Genomic DNA, 17,094 nt, shown 5'->3' with positions numbered 1-17,094 from the left:
TTAAATATTTGAAAAAAATTTAGAAATTAGATTTAAGTAGCTTGAATCATTCTAAACATGATTCCCAAACTCTAATTTTTTTTCCTAAAATTTAATTTTTTTTTTAAATTTTTAAATAAATAAATATTTAAAAAATATATAATTAATAAAAATTAACAATTTTGATGTCATCGTGTAGATCTTCTAAAGATCTATCACATGTAATTAAATCATCTCAAAATCATAAGATTTTGGCATGATTTTCTCTTATTTTCATTCTTTCTCATTCTTATCTTATTTTTAACAACAAAAATAAAAAAAAATATTTACTAAGAAAATAACACATTATCTTACCTCCGATCAAAGATCAGCCTCTCTTTGAACCACTCCTACAATTTGACGGAGTTTTTTCTTTTTTTTCTAATTTTTCAGAGGTCTCAACGATTCGGACCCTCGAGAGTTCTCTCAGACATCTCAGAGAATTCCAAACATGCTCCTTTTATGCATGTGGTCTCCGACCCCCCTCCCCCTCACTTTATTCATATGGGACGGTCGTATGGTTCGGTTCACGCCGAACCGGATCGAAACGAACCATACCGTCCGATTTTGGATGGTATGGAAACGAACCGGACCGAACCGCCCGGTTCGGTGCGGTTCGGGGTGTTTCTCGAAAAAAAGGTCCAAACCGGACCGTTTAAGCATCGTTCCGGCTTGGTACGCCCCGTACCGGGTGGTTCGGCCCGATACGGCGAACCCTGGACTATAGATTTATGATGATTACGGTATAAATTGACTTCATGATTTTTGACTAAACCTTATGATTTTATATGAAAAGGTCACTAAGGAATTATAATTCATATGGTTTGATATATAATGGGCAATTTATGGATTATGTTATGATTAGATGGATTTTGATCTTAGTAATTGCAAGAGGATTGATCATGAAATTATATTGTGCATTGTTATTATTAATTTGATCATTAGTTATTTAAGTGAATTGCAAGCTCAAATTTGATATAGGAGAATGTTGTGATATTATTCTTGATTTTGAGGTTAATTATTTAGTGGCAAGATAAAATTTCATTCATAAAATATTGTTTAAGGTTGGATTAAGAAAATTATTTATGATATCTGATTGGAATATTCTTCGAGATTGAATCTAGTATATAGATCATATATAAACCAGCATGTAGAAGGAAAGTATATTTGAAAATATTATGAATAAGTTTGTTTCTCATGGAAGAAATTAATATTGATTATGAGATTATAGAATATTTATTTTCGTAGAATCTTTAATTGGCAATTTTGGGTCCAAGTAATAGATCTTATTTATGTCTATGGAGGACTATATGGTATATATAAAACTTCAATTCAAAGATTACTTTGATCAAGATAAAAGATCCTATTTATATCTATCTGAGATTTTGAGATGTACGTGAAATCGCAATTCAGAATTTTGGGTTTAGGAACTGACCTGAAGTTTCTTTGCCATTGTTATTGAGGTCAGTTTTAAAATCTAGTATGGAGTGACTAATTTGATTTTGAAAGATTTGCATGATTATTGTAGAAAATATTTGATAGATGTTTAAGTCAATTTTACTTTTGGGTGATGATATTAGACCTTTTAATTTGTGGATCATTGAGAAAATTCTTACATTTTTTTTATTTGTCTAATTGAATTGATAAGAGAATCAAAATCTGATTCATGTTTGAATTATAATAACTAGCTTATATGATGGTTTTGAATATGTTAATTGATTAAAGGTTAATTTTGATGGATGTGTTCGATGTATATTATAAACAAGAATTAGAAGTTTCTCTAGAATTTATTTAGAATTTAAATTTCGAATATTTTCAATACATAGTAATGTATTTTGATCGAAAGTCATTTAGTGCATCTAAAAGATTTTGATTGTTTAAATCAGAGTACACAGCAGAAGTATGGTAGTCAAAATTATTTTAAGCTGATCAGTAATGTTAGCTCTTTGTATTAGAAAGTTTATGATAGATGATTTGATTTGATTTTTCTTGTAGGAAAAATTTATTGATAATGGAAAGAATAATATTTTTGATTTTGGATTATTTTGGATATTGCTGTGATTTTCAGAAGTAGGTCTCCTATCTACCATGGTAAGAAAATTCTTAGCATCCTTTGTTTTGGATGAGTGGACCATTAATTCTTGATCTTGGATTTAGAATATTTAGTGATAGGTTTCTTTTATTTTAGATTTGAAGCATATGCTTCTGTGTCTATTATAAAGAATGTTAGCTTTGTTAATCGACCCTATATTCGAATGTTTATCTACTGAGAGCAGATTAGAGTTTGTTTATGATCTTGTAATAGATCAATTAAATCATGAGTAGTTGATATTTTGGCAAGAAATCTGATATTCTTGTTTGAAATTAAGATATTGATTTTGATTTTCAGAAATAAAGATTTTGATTCTCATTAACTTCTTCCAGAAGCGAATGCTTTGGAATATTCCATTCTTGTAGCAGCCACCGCTTCGGATCTTTTATGGTATTGATCTTTTCTTTATGAGATGATTTAATGATTAAATTACATTGAGAATTAGAAAATCAACAAGTTTGAGCATGAGATTGGAACTGTGAATTCCCAACCTTTTGAAAGCACGAATGAAAGAAATTTCGAGGACATTTCTTTTTAGGGAGGATAATGTAATACCCCAAAATTTCAAACCAGCCCAAGTTAAAAAAAAACATTAACTAGCACGTGTTGGGTTGCAGGCGATTAACTAGTCTCGAAGGAAATATTTCTTTCCTTCTCGATTGAGACTCCTATTTCAGAGAGGAGTCGAATTTTTTCCGGCTTCTACCTCCTTCGATCAGCCCTCTATTTAAAGGATTGGCCTCTCCCTCAAAGCAGCCACCAGAAAACACCATCGATCGACCCTTTTTTCTTCTTTCTCCTCTCGAAAAGCCATTGTTTCCATTCCTTTTGCTATTAGAAATCGGGGTCACTGACCGCTGGAATTAAGGTAAGGACCACTAGTAATCTAATTGATCCTTTTTCCTATCTTTCTAAGTCTTGAGATCATGAATTAAGGTTGGATAATCACCAGATTTGATCGAAAACTTGGATACCTAGCTTAATTCCCCTATTTTCAGATCTAGAACTCTGTTATCTCCTTTTTTCGGTCAACCTTACCGTCGGCACTTGTCGTCGGTCTATTTTTGACCGTTGGTCATTGGCTGCCTGCCATCATCCATAATTTCTTCTCATCTTCTTCCTTTATTTTGAGGAAGAAGAAAATTCCTCTATTTCGCCAAACGAAGAAGAGAGAAAAAGGAAAAGAAGAAAAGAAAAAAAGAAGAGAAGAAAAGGAAAAAGGAAAAAAAGAAGGGGGACATTCTCTTTCTTCCCTCTCTCCCTTTTCTCTCTTCATGTGCTTTAACTATTTTCTCTTTATAAAACTCTATTTTCTCTAAATTATTTCTCTCTAATAGGGTTATCTATATTTTTGAGAAGATGGTCAATGAGTTTGAACGACCTTAGTGAAGGAGTCTTGAATCATGGTCACCGGTCAGTGTGTTGGTACCCATCTGGGCCAAACTTGGATGCCATTAGATTTGATCACCCATGATTTTTATTAAATCATCTATACACTAATTCAATCATGATTTGAAAAATCGTCTTGCTCAGACTGATTGGGATGTCGGACAGTGTTGCTAGATTCATCATGTTCCACCTTGTTAATTTTTCTTCTCCGGCATTCTCCTCTACTTGATCTCTAAACCCAATTAAGGATCCTAAGTCCTGTTGCTTTGAATATGAGTTGATTCTGATAGGGAGTTTTGAATCGCTCTGTTAGCCTTGACAATATGTCGACACCATCTGAGCCTTTATCTGAGTATTGTAAGATCTGATTTTTATTGATCTCTATTGAGTTTTATATCTTATCTTTGATTAGATGAAGTTACTTGATCGAGTTGACCCCTAATCATCGAACGACATATTGACCTCTACTTTAGCTCTTCTTGGACACTTGATTTGATCATCCTTGATTTATGTTGAACCACCTATCTTCTAGCCTAATCTTGGTCGATGAAGTTATGATAATCAAACCAACCTAGATCATTGGATGCGACTAACCGTTTATCTTTCCATGGTCATTCATACCCTTCCTAATTATTAGACTTGATTCTGTATAGGGGTGTGGTTGTCTTGACAAAAAGATGTCCCACAATGGATTTTGCAATATGACCTGTTTATTGAAGATTTGAAATAAAACTTCTAAAATTATATGGATATTGTTAGAGCATGTATGAGGTAAGTAATAAATCATCTTTCAAGATATTTTATAATTTATCTTGAAAGCAAATAATTAGTTTTCAATTTATGATTGATTTATAAAACTATATTTTGAATAAAAAGTGATTTCAAAATTCGAGATTTTTGGAATATTATGGTTTATTGATTTGTTATGGAACATATATATGTTGACTTGAATTATGATATATTTGTTATCCTATAAAAAGTATTTTTGTATGGATCGGATTTAAGCTCTCAACCTGACTATGTTTTAGACCCTTCCAGTGGGGATTGTACCTTGATATTCTGAACCCTATCAATGGCGGTTATGTATTGGTATTCTGGACTGTGTCAATGGGGGTTATGCATGGCACTTTAATTGAGCTCATTGTTTTTGTTTCAGCTCTGTCACGGGGTATAAGTGTGGTCATAATTAAGACCGTTATGTGGTTTGATCCGAATTGGATTTTGATTATGTTTGCATGTGGATATTTGAAAATATTTGATATATCTTTTTATGTTTATTCATGATAATTATTTTTAAACATTATATCTTATGATTATATTTGAAATATCTAGTTGAGATATTTATTACTTATTAGACTATCGAGCTTATCTCTCTCTTTTATTTTTCAGATTCAGGTGCTTAAATTACGAATATGGGCATTATTTGGGAGAGTTTTAGAGGCGAGATTTGGCGCTATCAATTTCATGAAACTTAGATCTATTTTTGTTATTTTAACTTTTAGTGAAAATTTATTTAATGTAAGATATTTGAATTTGGATATCCTTTGGATTGGTTAATAAATTTAAATTTTGATTGTTAGAATTTTTAATTAATTTGACTGTGTTGCATTGATATTTGTTTGAATGCCTTGTATGCTTGTGGAGAGAGTTCTCCATAAGTATGCAGCAATTGTTATGGCCCTTGGCTTGTGTCTCGAGTTAGAGGCGTGACAAAGGGTCTCCAAATTATATACTTTTGATATATAAGCAATTTAGAGGTAGTAGGTCACATCTAACAATTTGGATCATTGATGTAGGGCTCCTGATGGGACCTATTTGGATCTAAATGGAAATCCATTTGACTGTAGTCAATTCCAGTTCATAAGTATGTGTATATGTATAAGCATATATATACATATGTATATACATATATACACACATATCCATATCCATACATATGTATGGGGCCCGGAAGAGGGGGGGGGGTGGGGGAGGAGGGGGAGAGAAGGAGAGAAGATATTGGTCCAATCCACTGACAAACTCTGGTCGACCGTGCTTGATGGATTTCAGCTAGAAGTGCATTGCATGCTAAGTTCTTTGAAGGTACCATGCCCTTAGCAGATACTACACAAATTAGGATGGTACAATGTATCCTTGTGCCCTTCTCAAGTTAGTGAGTTATACATGGGTTGATATGATATGCCTCATCGTTCAGGGTATATGAAGCACTGGGACAGTTGTTGAGTGCATCTTAGATCATACTCATTATTGGAGGATGATGGATCAATGAGGAAACCATGTGTGCGGCAATGTAGCAAAGCAAGAGCTACAACAAAGAGAAGGGACAAGCTCATTTTATCAGTGGTACTTCTACATCACAAGGATGACCTAGCAAGTAAGATGAAGATGCCTAGAATGGACTTAGAACTTTCTTGTTCTAATTGTTCAGGATCTGTGCATGGCAGTAGAGGCTCCAGAATACTAGAATTTCTAGCTATGCTGTGCAACATTGTGGACCTTGAATCTACTGAAATCCCATCATCAGATAACAATTGTGTAGTTAAAATATTGTATGGATGATTAGCATTGTAGCAATTGCAATCTATGGCTGCTTTATGGATTTCTGATGTTGAAATCTAATTTTTTTCTGTATATACAGACTTTTACATATAATAAATTTGTCAACAATGGTCCACATGTTTATGCTAAAGCATGCATTCTTTGTACGGAAGGCACTTTCTGTATTGGAGTGCTGTCAGATATTTATTGGTGTTTTTCCTAATAGACCATGTCATCGTTGTTATGTTGATTCAGGAAATATTTCCCAGTTGGACTCACAAGACAGAGCATTTCCAGAGGATCCATAGGAGGACCGGTGTTCCTTTTAAGTCCATGCTCTTCTTTGATGATGAGGGCAGGAATACTGAAGCGGTAATTGAGCTATGCCTTTTGTGATTTTTATTTTTTTACATGTGAAGAATTATAAGCCTGGAGTGTAAGAATCCTCATGGCAATCAGTTCCTCTTGGACATTCCATGGGGAATTGGCTGGAGTATATATAATCTTTTTCAATGCAAAATTGATGACAGTAAACACAGGAAATGTATAGGAATGACTAGACCAAATATGTTATAATACGACTTCAATTATTGAAGATTATCATATAATCAAAGAGTAAGATCATGTTTGTTTGAGGTAATATGTGGAAATCAGACAAAAGCATGAGAGAAAAAAAATTACTCTAATGTTAACATGTTATTTTATCATTCTACCTTGTCTAATATGTTTCTTGGGTGGTTTATGATATACTTTCGTGCTCTTATGCAAGTTTCCGTGCATTTCTGGAACATATCTGTTTCTCACCATATTTCTCCTGACTGAGTTTTGATTCTAGCATCTGCATATCAAACTAAGCAAAATTTTCATGGTTTTAGTCATTGAAGACTAGCTAAATTAGATTTATGAGCATCCCAAGATCAGATCCATTTTCCAGACTTGATGCATTTTCTTGTAGTGGTGGGATTCCCTTCTTATTCCATTGTTCGGTATCTTTTCAGGTATCAAAGATGGGAGTGACAAGTATTTTGGTGGATAATGGCATAAACATTGAGAAATTGAGGTTGGGACTGAGAAAATTTGCACGTGCTTCTGTATCATTCAACAGGAACCAAGTGGAGTAATCTGTTTTGGTCAAAGATATTTCAGGTGCAGACTTATCATTTGCTACATGAACTTTAATGCTACAATCCATGATGTCAGCCTGCTTTATCAGCAAGTACTGAAGTTCTATTTCATTGTTTCTCAAGAATATATTAAATTTCAAATCATACATCTGCATGAACTGATTCAAGTTATGTAATGATGGCCCTGCAAATCTCATGTACATGGATTGATTCTTGTGCTAGATATACTGGTTATATGTTAAATTTCAAAGCATACATGTACATGGATCGAAAATGGTCAATGAAGTCCGTGTAAATGGAGATCCCAGTTAGCTAGAACTCAAGCACATGTGGTGCTTGAGACTGATTTAATCAAGAAGTGTATTGGATAGAATGGGCCTAATGTGCATGTATGCTTGTATATGGTGGATCTTGTATATCGTAGTTACTGATTTGAGAGAAGAGAGTATTTGGTGGATGGAAGTCTTATCAAGTTGATTGATTTGATAGTGCTTGGTAGATGGACTGTAGATGAACTAGTATTTGAGCTTAATAGATGAATTGTGGAGCTCCCCTGCCCGTTATGAGTTGGCTACGGTCTCTTTAGCTTCACCTGAGTATTCCACAGAATTGGTTCCAATGGCTCGGTAAGAGTGTGCTGGGCTGAAAATGGATTGGACATCAGTGTATTCTTGCTGCTGTTTTTGTTTGATCATAGATACAAAACATGTGGCTGTCAATTAGTCACTAAAATCGGAATTTATATTTATTTAAATGGATACGCATGTGAATCAGATATTGATAAATACAGATGTTGATATGGATATAGATCTTATGATTTAATTTTTATGATAAATAATTATTCTATTTTATAAACTCATTCTAACTATGGAAGCTTTCAAACATTTTGTTTGTCTGTCTAAGACAAGCATAGAATCTTTAGAAACACAACAAATACATAATTTGAATCCTTTTTCTAAATATACGTATAACATCTTTCTGTGGTTATCAGGACAACATGATCGTCATAAAACAACAATTATTATTCATTTAACAATGATTACGGCCTCTAATTTTATTATAAATAGATAAATTCTTTAAAGAATCAGTCACCCTAAGTATTTTGTGATGCAATAATATAAAAGGTAAAGCGTGATCACTGTTAAATTGATGGCGGTAGACCAAATAAATAATTAGTTGAAAAAAGTGATTTTTTTGTTATAATAATCAAAAAATAGGTGCTACATGTATTTTTAGGAAGAAGGGATCATTTTGGGATGGAGTTAGAGAAAGGGGAATGATATGTCAAAATCCCTTTCCAAAATTCCAGTAGAAATTTCTCCCTACATCTTGCCTAGAAAGGTTGTCTTGTGCTTCATTTTTTGCTTGGGCTCTTTAGCCTTGTGAGGTTAAAGAACTGCTGCCTTCTACCCTTCTTTTCCCTTCTTCTACCTCCCCATTCTATCCATTCAAAGATGATAACAGGACATATGTGGGTTGGATTGGCCACCCACAATTGGGAACCATGTACCCATGGCCGCCCTATCCCTATAGGGGTAGGGTGGATTCAGTAGAGTTAGAGCAGGTTAAGATTGGAATGGGGTGGGTGAGCTGTAATTTTTAATTAAACAAAATAAGAGTTAAAGATATTGAACATAACAAATTAAATTTTAATAATAATAAAAATAATAAATAAAAATATTATTATTTAAGAAGTCAAATATCTTTTATATCAAAAGAAGTAATTAGTTGAAAAAAAGAACAACTAAGTATATATCTTGTAGCTAAAAAATTATACCTTAATCTTTCTTATTATTGATTGTAATATTTCTTCTCCATTATCATTACGATCATCATACTTATCAAGGTTTTTATATGATTGGGTTGGATTCGGAGTGGGCATTACTATTATTTGTATCTGTCCTAAATTCACTATAAGTTTTAAAATATAGATTTAACCCCACCATTGATTTTAAACGAGGTAGATAAAACCCACTCGATTAGGATTGAGATGAATAGGTCGGTTTGGGTATCCAATGGGGTGGAGTAAATTGCCACCATTATTTCCTTCCCCCTTAGCATCTCTCTTTTTTTCTTTTCCACTCTCTCTCTCTCTCTCTTGAAGTTTTGAGCATTAATATATCTCATGTCATTTTAAGCCCTGATCCTTCTTCCTTACAAATGGATGATTTGCACTCAGTGCCCCTCTATATTTGCCCCCTTTCACTCCCCCACCCCTATGTCACTCCCACCCTATAGTGTATGTTGCTCGTGATGATAGTGGTGTTCTCTTTTCAAATATTAGTGATGTCTTGTACTCTCCCTCCCTCGCTAGCGTAATTCTCTTACTATATCAGTGTTGGCTCTCATTTTTCATCTCTCATAATACATGATTATAGTGGCCATGGTTTTCCTCCATCATAGTGTTGGTTTTTGCCCCTTTCACTACCTATCTCCCTTTCCTCTTCTTTTGATGTTGCCTTCCAGATGATCGTGGGCCTTTAATAAATATCCTAGCAAGTGCCACCTTCTTTCCAACATTTTGGCAAGTTCCTCTGTATCTTGTGGGAATTTTTTGACAAGGTTTTTGATAAGGACTAATCTTTGTGCACCATGTACAGTGCAGCAAAAATGATGTGGAGTGCATTGCGGCAGCTGGTTGGTCCATGTAGCATAGAGAAAATACTCCTGATCGTCAACTCAGCATCTGACATTGTAATTAATAATGGGAGCTGTATCGTTTTCTAATGTTGTAGAAATTTAATGCAGTTAGATTTAATTTTGAAAATGTGAAACTGAAAAAAATATTTCCTCTCTAGAACACCTTCAGATGCTCTATTTTACTCTTGCTTAGCTATTTTGAATACTATTTTCTCTTTCTTCTTCCTCATTTTGTTCTACTTCTGTCTAAGCATTAGGCATGCAAGTTTTTTTTTTTTGTGGTAAGCCGAGTGCATTCAAGGTTATACTAACATTTTATCTATTCCAATTATTTCAAGATAACACATCGTACCCATAATATTTGTCCTTTCCTCTGTAGATCTATTTTTTTTGTAAATCTTTTATTATAGCAACTTCTTTGGTAGTTAAATAGAATTAATGTATTGATAGCTTTAAATGATCTTTTTTTTCTGTTAGTACAATAGAAAATAATAATACTATTATAAAAAATCATAAAAAATAAATAAGATGTTATAATAACTATCGGAAAGTCATATAAGCCATCAAGAAATAATATAGAAATTTTTTTTTGCATTCTCTGATATTTGAATCAAGAAATACGACCTTCTATCTCTAGGTATGATATCATATAGCCTTGTATGATTTTTTATTTTATCAAATGAGTATTTTAAATGTGTAAATCATTTCATACGAACTTGTATTTCTTGATCAAGATGTCATATGATGCAAAAAGAAGGCTTCTATATTACTTCTTGATGGATTATATGATTTTTAGATAGTCATTATAACATCTTATTTGTTTGTTATGACTTTTCATGATAGTAATATTATTTTTTATTATACTAATAAAAAAAAAATTCTATTTTATATCTTTTTTGATGGCCATCCAATGTATTATATCTTTTAATGGGTTTTGGGAGAGATTTTGGTTTGATTTGATTTATCTCTTGTATTGGATATCAGTTTTGAGATGATATTTTATTATTTTTGAGGTGTTTTAAGGGATGCTTCTTTTTTTTTTTTTTTTCTTTTCGAGATACTTTATGCATCTTGACACTTGCTCCTCTTATATTTTTGGTAAGGCAAATGAAACATATGTCCTCCATCTAATAGGAAAATCAAAAGGGCAGAGTCTACTGATGGTGACTATTGAGGGAGAAAAACTAGACGGTGTTGACTCTGTCCGTTGACCCTTTCATGGTCCCTAGAAGCCGAAGGAGAATGTGACTTCCCAGCCCTTTGACGGGTGGATCCTCATGCAAGTTGATATGTTATAGCCCAAATCCTTACAGCCCACAAAGCCCAAAACGAAAAAAAAAAAAAAAAAAAAAAAGGAAACAGGGGAATTCAAAATCGGGAAGAAGACTCCCGATGGGAGTCTCCTTCTCCGGCGAAATCCGAGCAAAGATCGAATTCCTAAGACCCCTCGGAGTCCTAGGAATTCCTATAAGAAGACCCCCTCTCTTTAGAATCGATTCATCGGTCTTTTCTTCCCCTCTTTCTCTCCGATTTTCTCGAAGAAGAGCCGCGGGCGCAGTTGGTTCCTCGCCGTGTTTTCTCTCCGACGAGGTCCCTGGAGGTTGTGGTAAGTCCTTCACTTTTTCCTCCCTTCCTTCCTCTTTCCCCCGTGCGTTTGTGCGCGGTGGCCGGCGACGAGCGTTGCCGATTTTTGGTCGGGAACAGACTCTGTTTTTTTGATTTATTTTCCTTGAAATCTCCGGCGCCGGCGATCGGAATTGACCGCCGGCCCTGTTTCCTCCGTGATCGGGGGAGATGGCCCGTCGGCCGCCGGCCTCCGCCGTGGCAGCCACGGCCCGAACGGCCGATTGAGGCCTGAGGACAAGAGTCCTCTGTTCCGGCGCGGGAAGAAGAAAAGAAGAAGAAGAAGAAAAAGAAGAAAAGAAGAAAAAGAAGAAAAGAAGAAAAAGAAAAGAAGAAAAAAAAAAGAAAAGAAAAAAAAAAAGGGCTGAGAGAGAGAAACTCTCTTTGCTCTCTCTCTCTCTCTCTCTTTCTCTCTCTAGATCATAGGATTTATGGAATTAATTTATTATTAAAAAAAAAAATAGCAATAAAAATAAAAATAAAATTAGGGTGTCCATGGGTTAATTCGAAAAACGGGATGCTGTCGACGAATTGATCCTAGTGGAGACATTAGATTTTTAATAAATTAGTTATTTTTAATTCGATGAAATTTTGATTTAAAATATGATATTTGACATATCAGGTTCTGAGAAGGATTTTCGAGATCCCTAGAATTTTTAGTTTGGACTTTCTTTTGAGGTAAGTAGTGTTTACTTTTACTGAATTTATCTGGTAAATTATGAATTAAATAAATTTATGCATGCTTGCGATTGTAATTATTTATTGAAATAATTGTTGAAAATTATTTATGATGAAAGTTAATTGTAGAAAATTATTTATGATTGAAGTTATTTATGGAATAATTATTTTGATGATATATGATCTCAAAGAATGTTATAATTGATTTGATTCGAATATCAATTAATTTTATTATTCTTGAAAATAATATATGAATTGGAAGACAATATGAAATTGACAACCTGACTGTGTTGAGGACCCCGCCAATGGGGGCATATACGTTGGCAATTGATTGTCCTGAGGGTTTACGTCGTCAGTAAGACCAGCGACATGTCGCCAGATAGACCAGCGACAAAATTGCCAGTTAGACCAGCGGTTCTAAAGGACTTGGCTGCCAGATGATTCGCAGCCTACCGCAAGCAGATACGCGGTATTATGACCCTGCCACAGGGATAATGTGGTCATAGTCATGGTTGGTAAGAAGAATTTAAGAAATTGATGAAATTAAGAAGAAAAGTATAATTGGAAATTATGATGAATTGACTTCTAAATATGATTGACAGTATGAATATGATTTCATGAAATTACATATTGAATTGTTATGCATAGTATTATTTGCTTGATTATTCAGTTAAAGGTATACACTGCTTACTGGGCTATTTAGCTCATGATAAGTTTTATGTTTTTCTTACAGATCCAGAAAATTAGCATGATGCGGGATTTCGGTTGGGAGAGCGATTAGAGATGGAGTTAACTCATTGATTTAGGATTTTCTCAGAATTGATTCAAGACCTTTAGTTTTGCTTTTAGTATTGACATTGTCAGACAGTTACTTTCTTTTGAACACTTAATTTTGATTTGTTATTTGAACCAAGGTTTGATTATTGAATGAAGAAAAATTTATTTAACTGTTTGTGAAGATATCATGATGAGATGCCTTGCATGCTTATGGAAAAAGTATTCTATAAGTATGCGGCGGTTGATATGACCCTCGATTCAAATCTCGGGTCGGGGGCGTGACAATTAATATGGTATCAGAGCATAAGTAGATAGATAGAGACATGTAGAATAAAGTGAGTGATGGGTAGACATTAGGAAATTGAAAGGTTAAGTTATGATAATTATGATTTGACTTGTCACAAGTTATAACTTTATTAAGGATAAGTTATTATCTCAAATCTAACATAGGTCAATATGCCTCCGCGACGAGCGAGGAATACTCAAGGAACGGTAGGAGGGACATCAAATCCACTTGGCGATAATACTCCCCAATTAAACAGCGGTACAACCCAGCAGGAGGAAATCCATGATCCTACCAGAAATACTCCGACAGCATAGGAGCCGAACATGACTCAATTAATGCAAACTCTGATCGGAGTAGTTCAAACACAACAACAGTTACTTCAACAACAACATGCACAGCCACATCAGCATTTTCCACCGGCACCTGGACATGGAGAACATCCGATACAGAGAAACAATATCGTCGAATTTAAGAAGCTAGCTCCTCCAGCCTTCAAAGGGACCATCGAGCCACAAGAAGCAGATAACTGGATTATGGAAATGGAGAAGGCCTTCGCCGTGCAAGAATGCCAAGATGAAGAGAAGATCCGCTATACAGCATATCTGTTACAAGGCGAGGCATACAACTGGTGGCGTATACTGGAACAAAAATATGAGCACGATGGGATACCACTCACTTGGGAGAGATTTCGAGATGAATTCTTTGACAAGTATTTCCCCCGAAGTGTCAGAATACAGAAAGAACAGGAGTTCATTCACCTGAGACAGGGTAACAGATCCGTTGCAGAATATGAAGCCAAATTCATGGAGTTAGCCAAATTTGTTCCGAGACTAGTTGAGATTGAGCAAAACAGAGTACACAAATTTGAAATGGGACTAAAGACAGAAATCAGGAGACAGGTTGTACCCTATGAGCTAACTACCTATGCCTCAATTGTGAACAAAGCTCTAATAATTGAGAGAGAAGCTAATGAAGCTCATGCGGAGCGTGAACGGAATCAGAAGAAGAGAAATAGATTTAGTGGAACTCAAGGACGAAACCAGAACAATAAGGTTCCAGCAAAGAAGCCAGCAACTGATAAGAATCGTGAGAATGAGACAGCTAAATGTTCGAGATGTGGCCGAAGAGAGCATGAGACTTCTAATTGCCCATGGAATACTGGTTTGTGTTTTAGATGCGGCCAGAAAGGACACAAGATTGCAGATTGCCCGCAGATGGACGAAAATAGATCAACACCGGCAAAGGACGGAGGTCAAAGGCCGAAAACTCAAGGAAGAATCTATGCTCTCACACAACAGGATGCTCAGGCCTCCAATGCTGTGGTGACAGGTACCATTCCTGTATCTGGTATTCATGCTTCAGTTTTGTTTGATTCTGGTGCTACACACTCCTTTATATCCACTACTTTTATTAGACAGCATGATATAGGTTGTGAACCCATGAAAACCAAATTATATGTTGAGACACCAGTTGGTGGTATTTTGAGTACCGAAAATGTGTGCAAGTCATGTAGTATTAAGATAGGAGAAAGAGAATTACCAGTAGATTTGGTGGTCATGGATATGCATGATTTCGATGTCATTTTAGGAATGGATTGGCTGGCTACCTATCATGCCTCTGTGGATTGTCATGGAAAGAGAGTGAATTTTCACATACCGAGAGAATTAACTTTTAGTTTTGATGGAAGTACAGGAACCACCCCTCCACGTATTATTTCACCTGAACAAGCTAGACAGATGATAAGAAAGGGATGTAGAGGTTACCTAGTATCAATAAAGAATAAAGAACATGATGAATTGAAGTTACAGGATATTTCTATCGTAAATGAATTTTTGGATGTATTCATTGATGATTTAGTCGGACTACCCCCAGATAGAGAACTAGAATTTACTATTGAGTTGGCACCTAATACCAATCCGATTTCTAAAGCTCCTTACAGAATGGCCCCTATGGAATTAAAGGAGTTAAAAGATCAATTACAAGATTTATTGGATAAAGGTTTTATAAGGCCTAGTGTATCTCCTTGGGGAGCTCCAGTCTTATTTGTGAAGAAGAAAGATGGTAGTATGAGACTCTGTATCGACTATAGAGAATTGAATAAAAATACTATCAGAAATAAGTATCCTTTACCTCGAATTGATGATTTGTTTGATCAGCTGCAAGGTGCACAAGTCTTTTCTAAAATTGATCTTCGTTCAGGGTATCATCAGTTAAAAATTAAAATAGAGGACATACCAAAGACGACATTTAGAACTCGTTATGGACATTATGAATTTTTAGTGATGCCTTTTGGGTTAACCAATGCTCCAGCAGCCTTTATGGATTTAATGAACAGAATATTCAGATCTTATCTTGATAAATTTGTTGTCGTATTTATTGACGATATCCTGATATATTCAAGAAGTAAATTGGAGCATGAAGAATATTTACGGTGTGTACTTCAAATATTGAGGAAAGAAAAACTTTATGCCAAATTTAAGAAGTGTGAATTTTGGTTGGACAAAACAGCCTTTTTAGGACACATCGTATCTAAAGATGGAATTTCTGTGGATCCAGCAAAAGTGGAAGCTGTGATGCAGTAGAACAGACCTACAAATATTTCTGAGATTCGAAGTTTTCTGAGAATGGCAGGGTATTATAGACGATTTGTAGAAGGATTTTCCCGCATAGCTGCACCTTTGACTCGTCTTACTCAAAAAGGGATTAAATTCGAGTGGTCTGAAGTTTGTGAACAGAGTTTTCAAGAATTAAAACAACGATTAGTGTCAGCCCCTATCCTTACTATACCAACAGGAGATGAAGGTTTCACAATTTATAGTGATGCATCTAAAAAGGGACTCGGATGTGTATTGATGCAACATGGTAAGGTAGTAGCCTATGCCTCAAGACAACTGAAACCATATGAACAAAATTATCCGACACATGATTTGGAATTAGCTGCAGTGATTTTTTCCCTAAAAATTTGGAGACATCATTTATACGGTGTGCAGTGTGAAGTGTTTACTGATCATAAGAGTTTGAAGTATATTTTTACACAGAAAGAATTAAACATGAGACAGAGAAGGTGGTTAGAACTATTAAAGGATTATGATTTAACAATCAATTATCATCCGGGAAAAGCTAATGTTGTTGCTGATGCCCTTAGTAGAAAATCTGTGGGAAATATGGCAGTTTTAATCACCCACCAAAGTCAATTGTTAAAGGATATAAGAAAACTAGAATTAGACATCCGAATATATGACTCAACAGTACGGTTAGCCAACTTGAGGGTTCAGCCAACACTCATAGAAAGAATTACAGTTGCCCAGAATAATGATCCACAACTAATGAAAATAAGAAATTCAGTGGAAGCTGGTGTTCAATCTGAATTCAAGATACATGAAGACGGTTCGTTAAGGTTCGAAAACAGGATTTGCGTACCCAATGATTCAGCACTCAAGCATGAAATACTTCAGGAAGCACATCAGACCGGTTATACAGTTCATCCGGGAGGTACCAAGATGTATAGAGACTTAAAAGAAATATACTGGTGGAATAATATGAAGAGAGAGATCGCTCAATTCGTGGCTCAATGTTTGGTGTGTCAACAAGTTAAAGCTGAACATCAGAGACCTGCGGGACTACTTCAACCTCTTGATATTCCAGTTTGGAAGTGGGAACATATCACTATGGATTTTGTAACTGGACTACCAAAGACTCCCAGTAAAAATGATGCAGCCTGGGTGATTGTGGACCGATTGACAAAGTCTGCACACTTTCTTCCAATTAGAGTTGGATTTACTTTGGAACGACTAGCAAAGTTATATATGAAAGAAATTGTAAGGTTACATGGAATTTTAGTGACCATCGTATCAGATCGAGACACCAGATTTGTATCACAATTTTGGAAGAGCTTACACAAGGCATTAGGAACAAAATTGAACTTCAGT

The 17,094-nt window shown here is 35.0% G+C and overlaps 1 protein-coding gene across 1 annotated transcript in view; it reads left to right on the top strand.

The window, feature by feature from the left end:
- LOC105034305 (uncharacterized) overlaps nucleotides 1–7,724 on the top strand; it is a 95,274-nt gene extending 87,550 nt beyond the window's left edge. The window contains exons 3-4 of the mRNA XM_010909404.4: nucleotides 6,293–6,409; nucleotides 7,036–7,724. Of these exons, the coding sequence (XP_010907706.1) occupies nucleotides 6,293–6,409; nucleotides 7,036–7,158 (240 nt within the window). The 3' untranslated portion in view covers nucleotides 7,159–7,724. The remainder of the gene's footprint in view (nucleotides 1–6,292; nucleotides 6,410–7,035) is intronic.
- Nucleotides 7,725–17,094: the final 9,370 nt, after the last annotated feature.

Source organism: Elaeis guineensis, chromosome 12, assembly GCF_000442705.2.
Source record: "Elaeis guineensis isolate ETL-2024a chromosome 12, EG11, whole genome shotgun sequence".
Classification (NCBI taxonomy): domain Eukaryota; kingdom Viridiplantae; phylum Streptophyta; class Magnoliopsida; order Arecales; family Arecaceae; genus Elaeis; species Elaeis guineensis.
The sequence above is the reverse complement of the archived record's forward strand: the minus strand, read 5'-3'. Positions and strand labels throughout refer to the sequence as shown.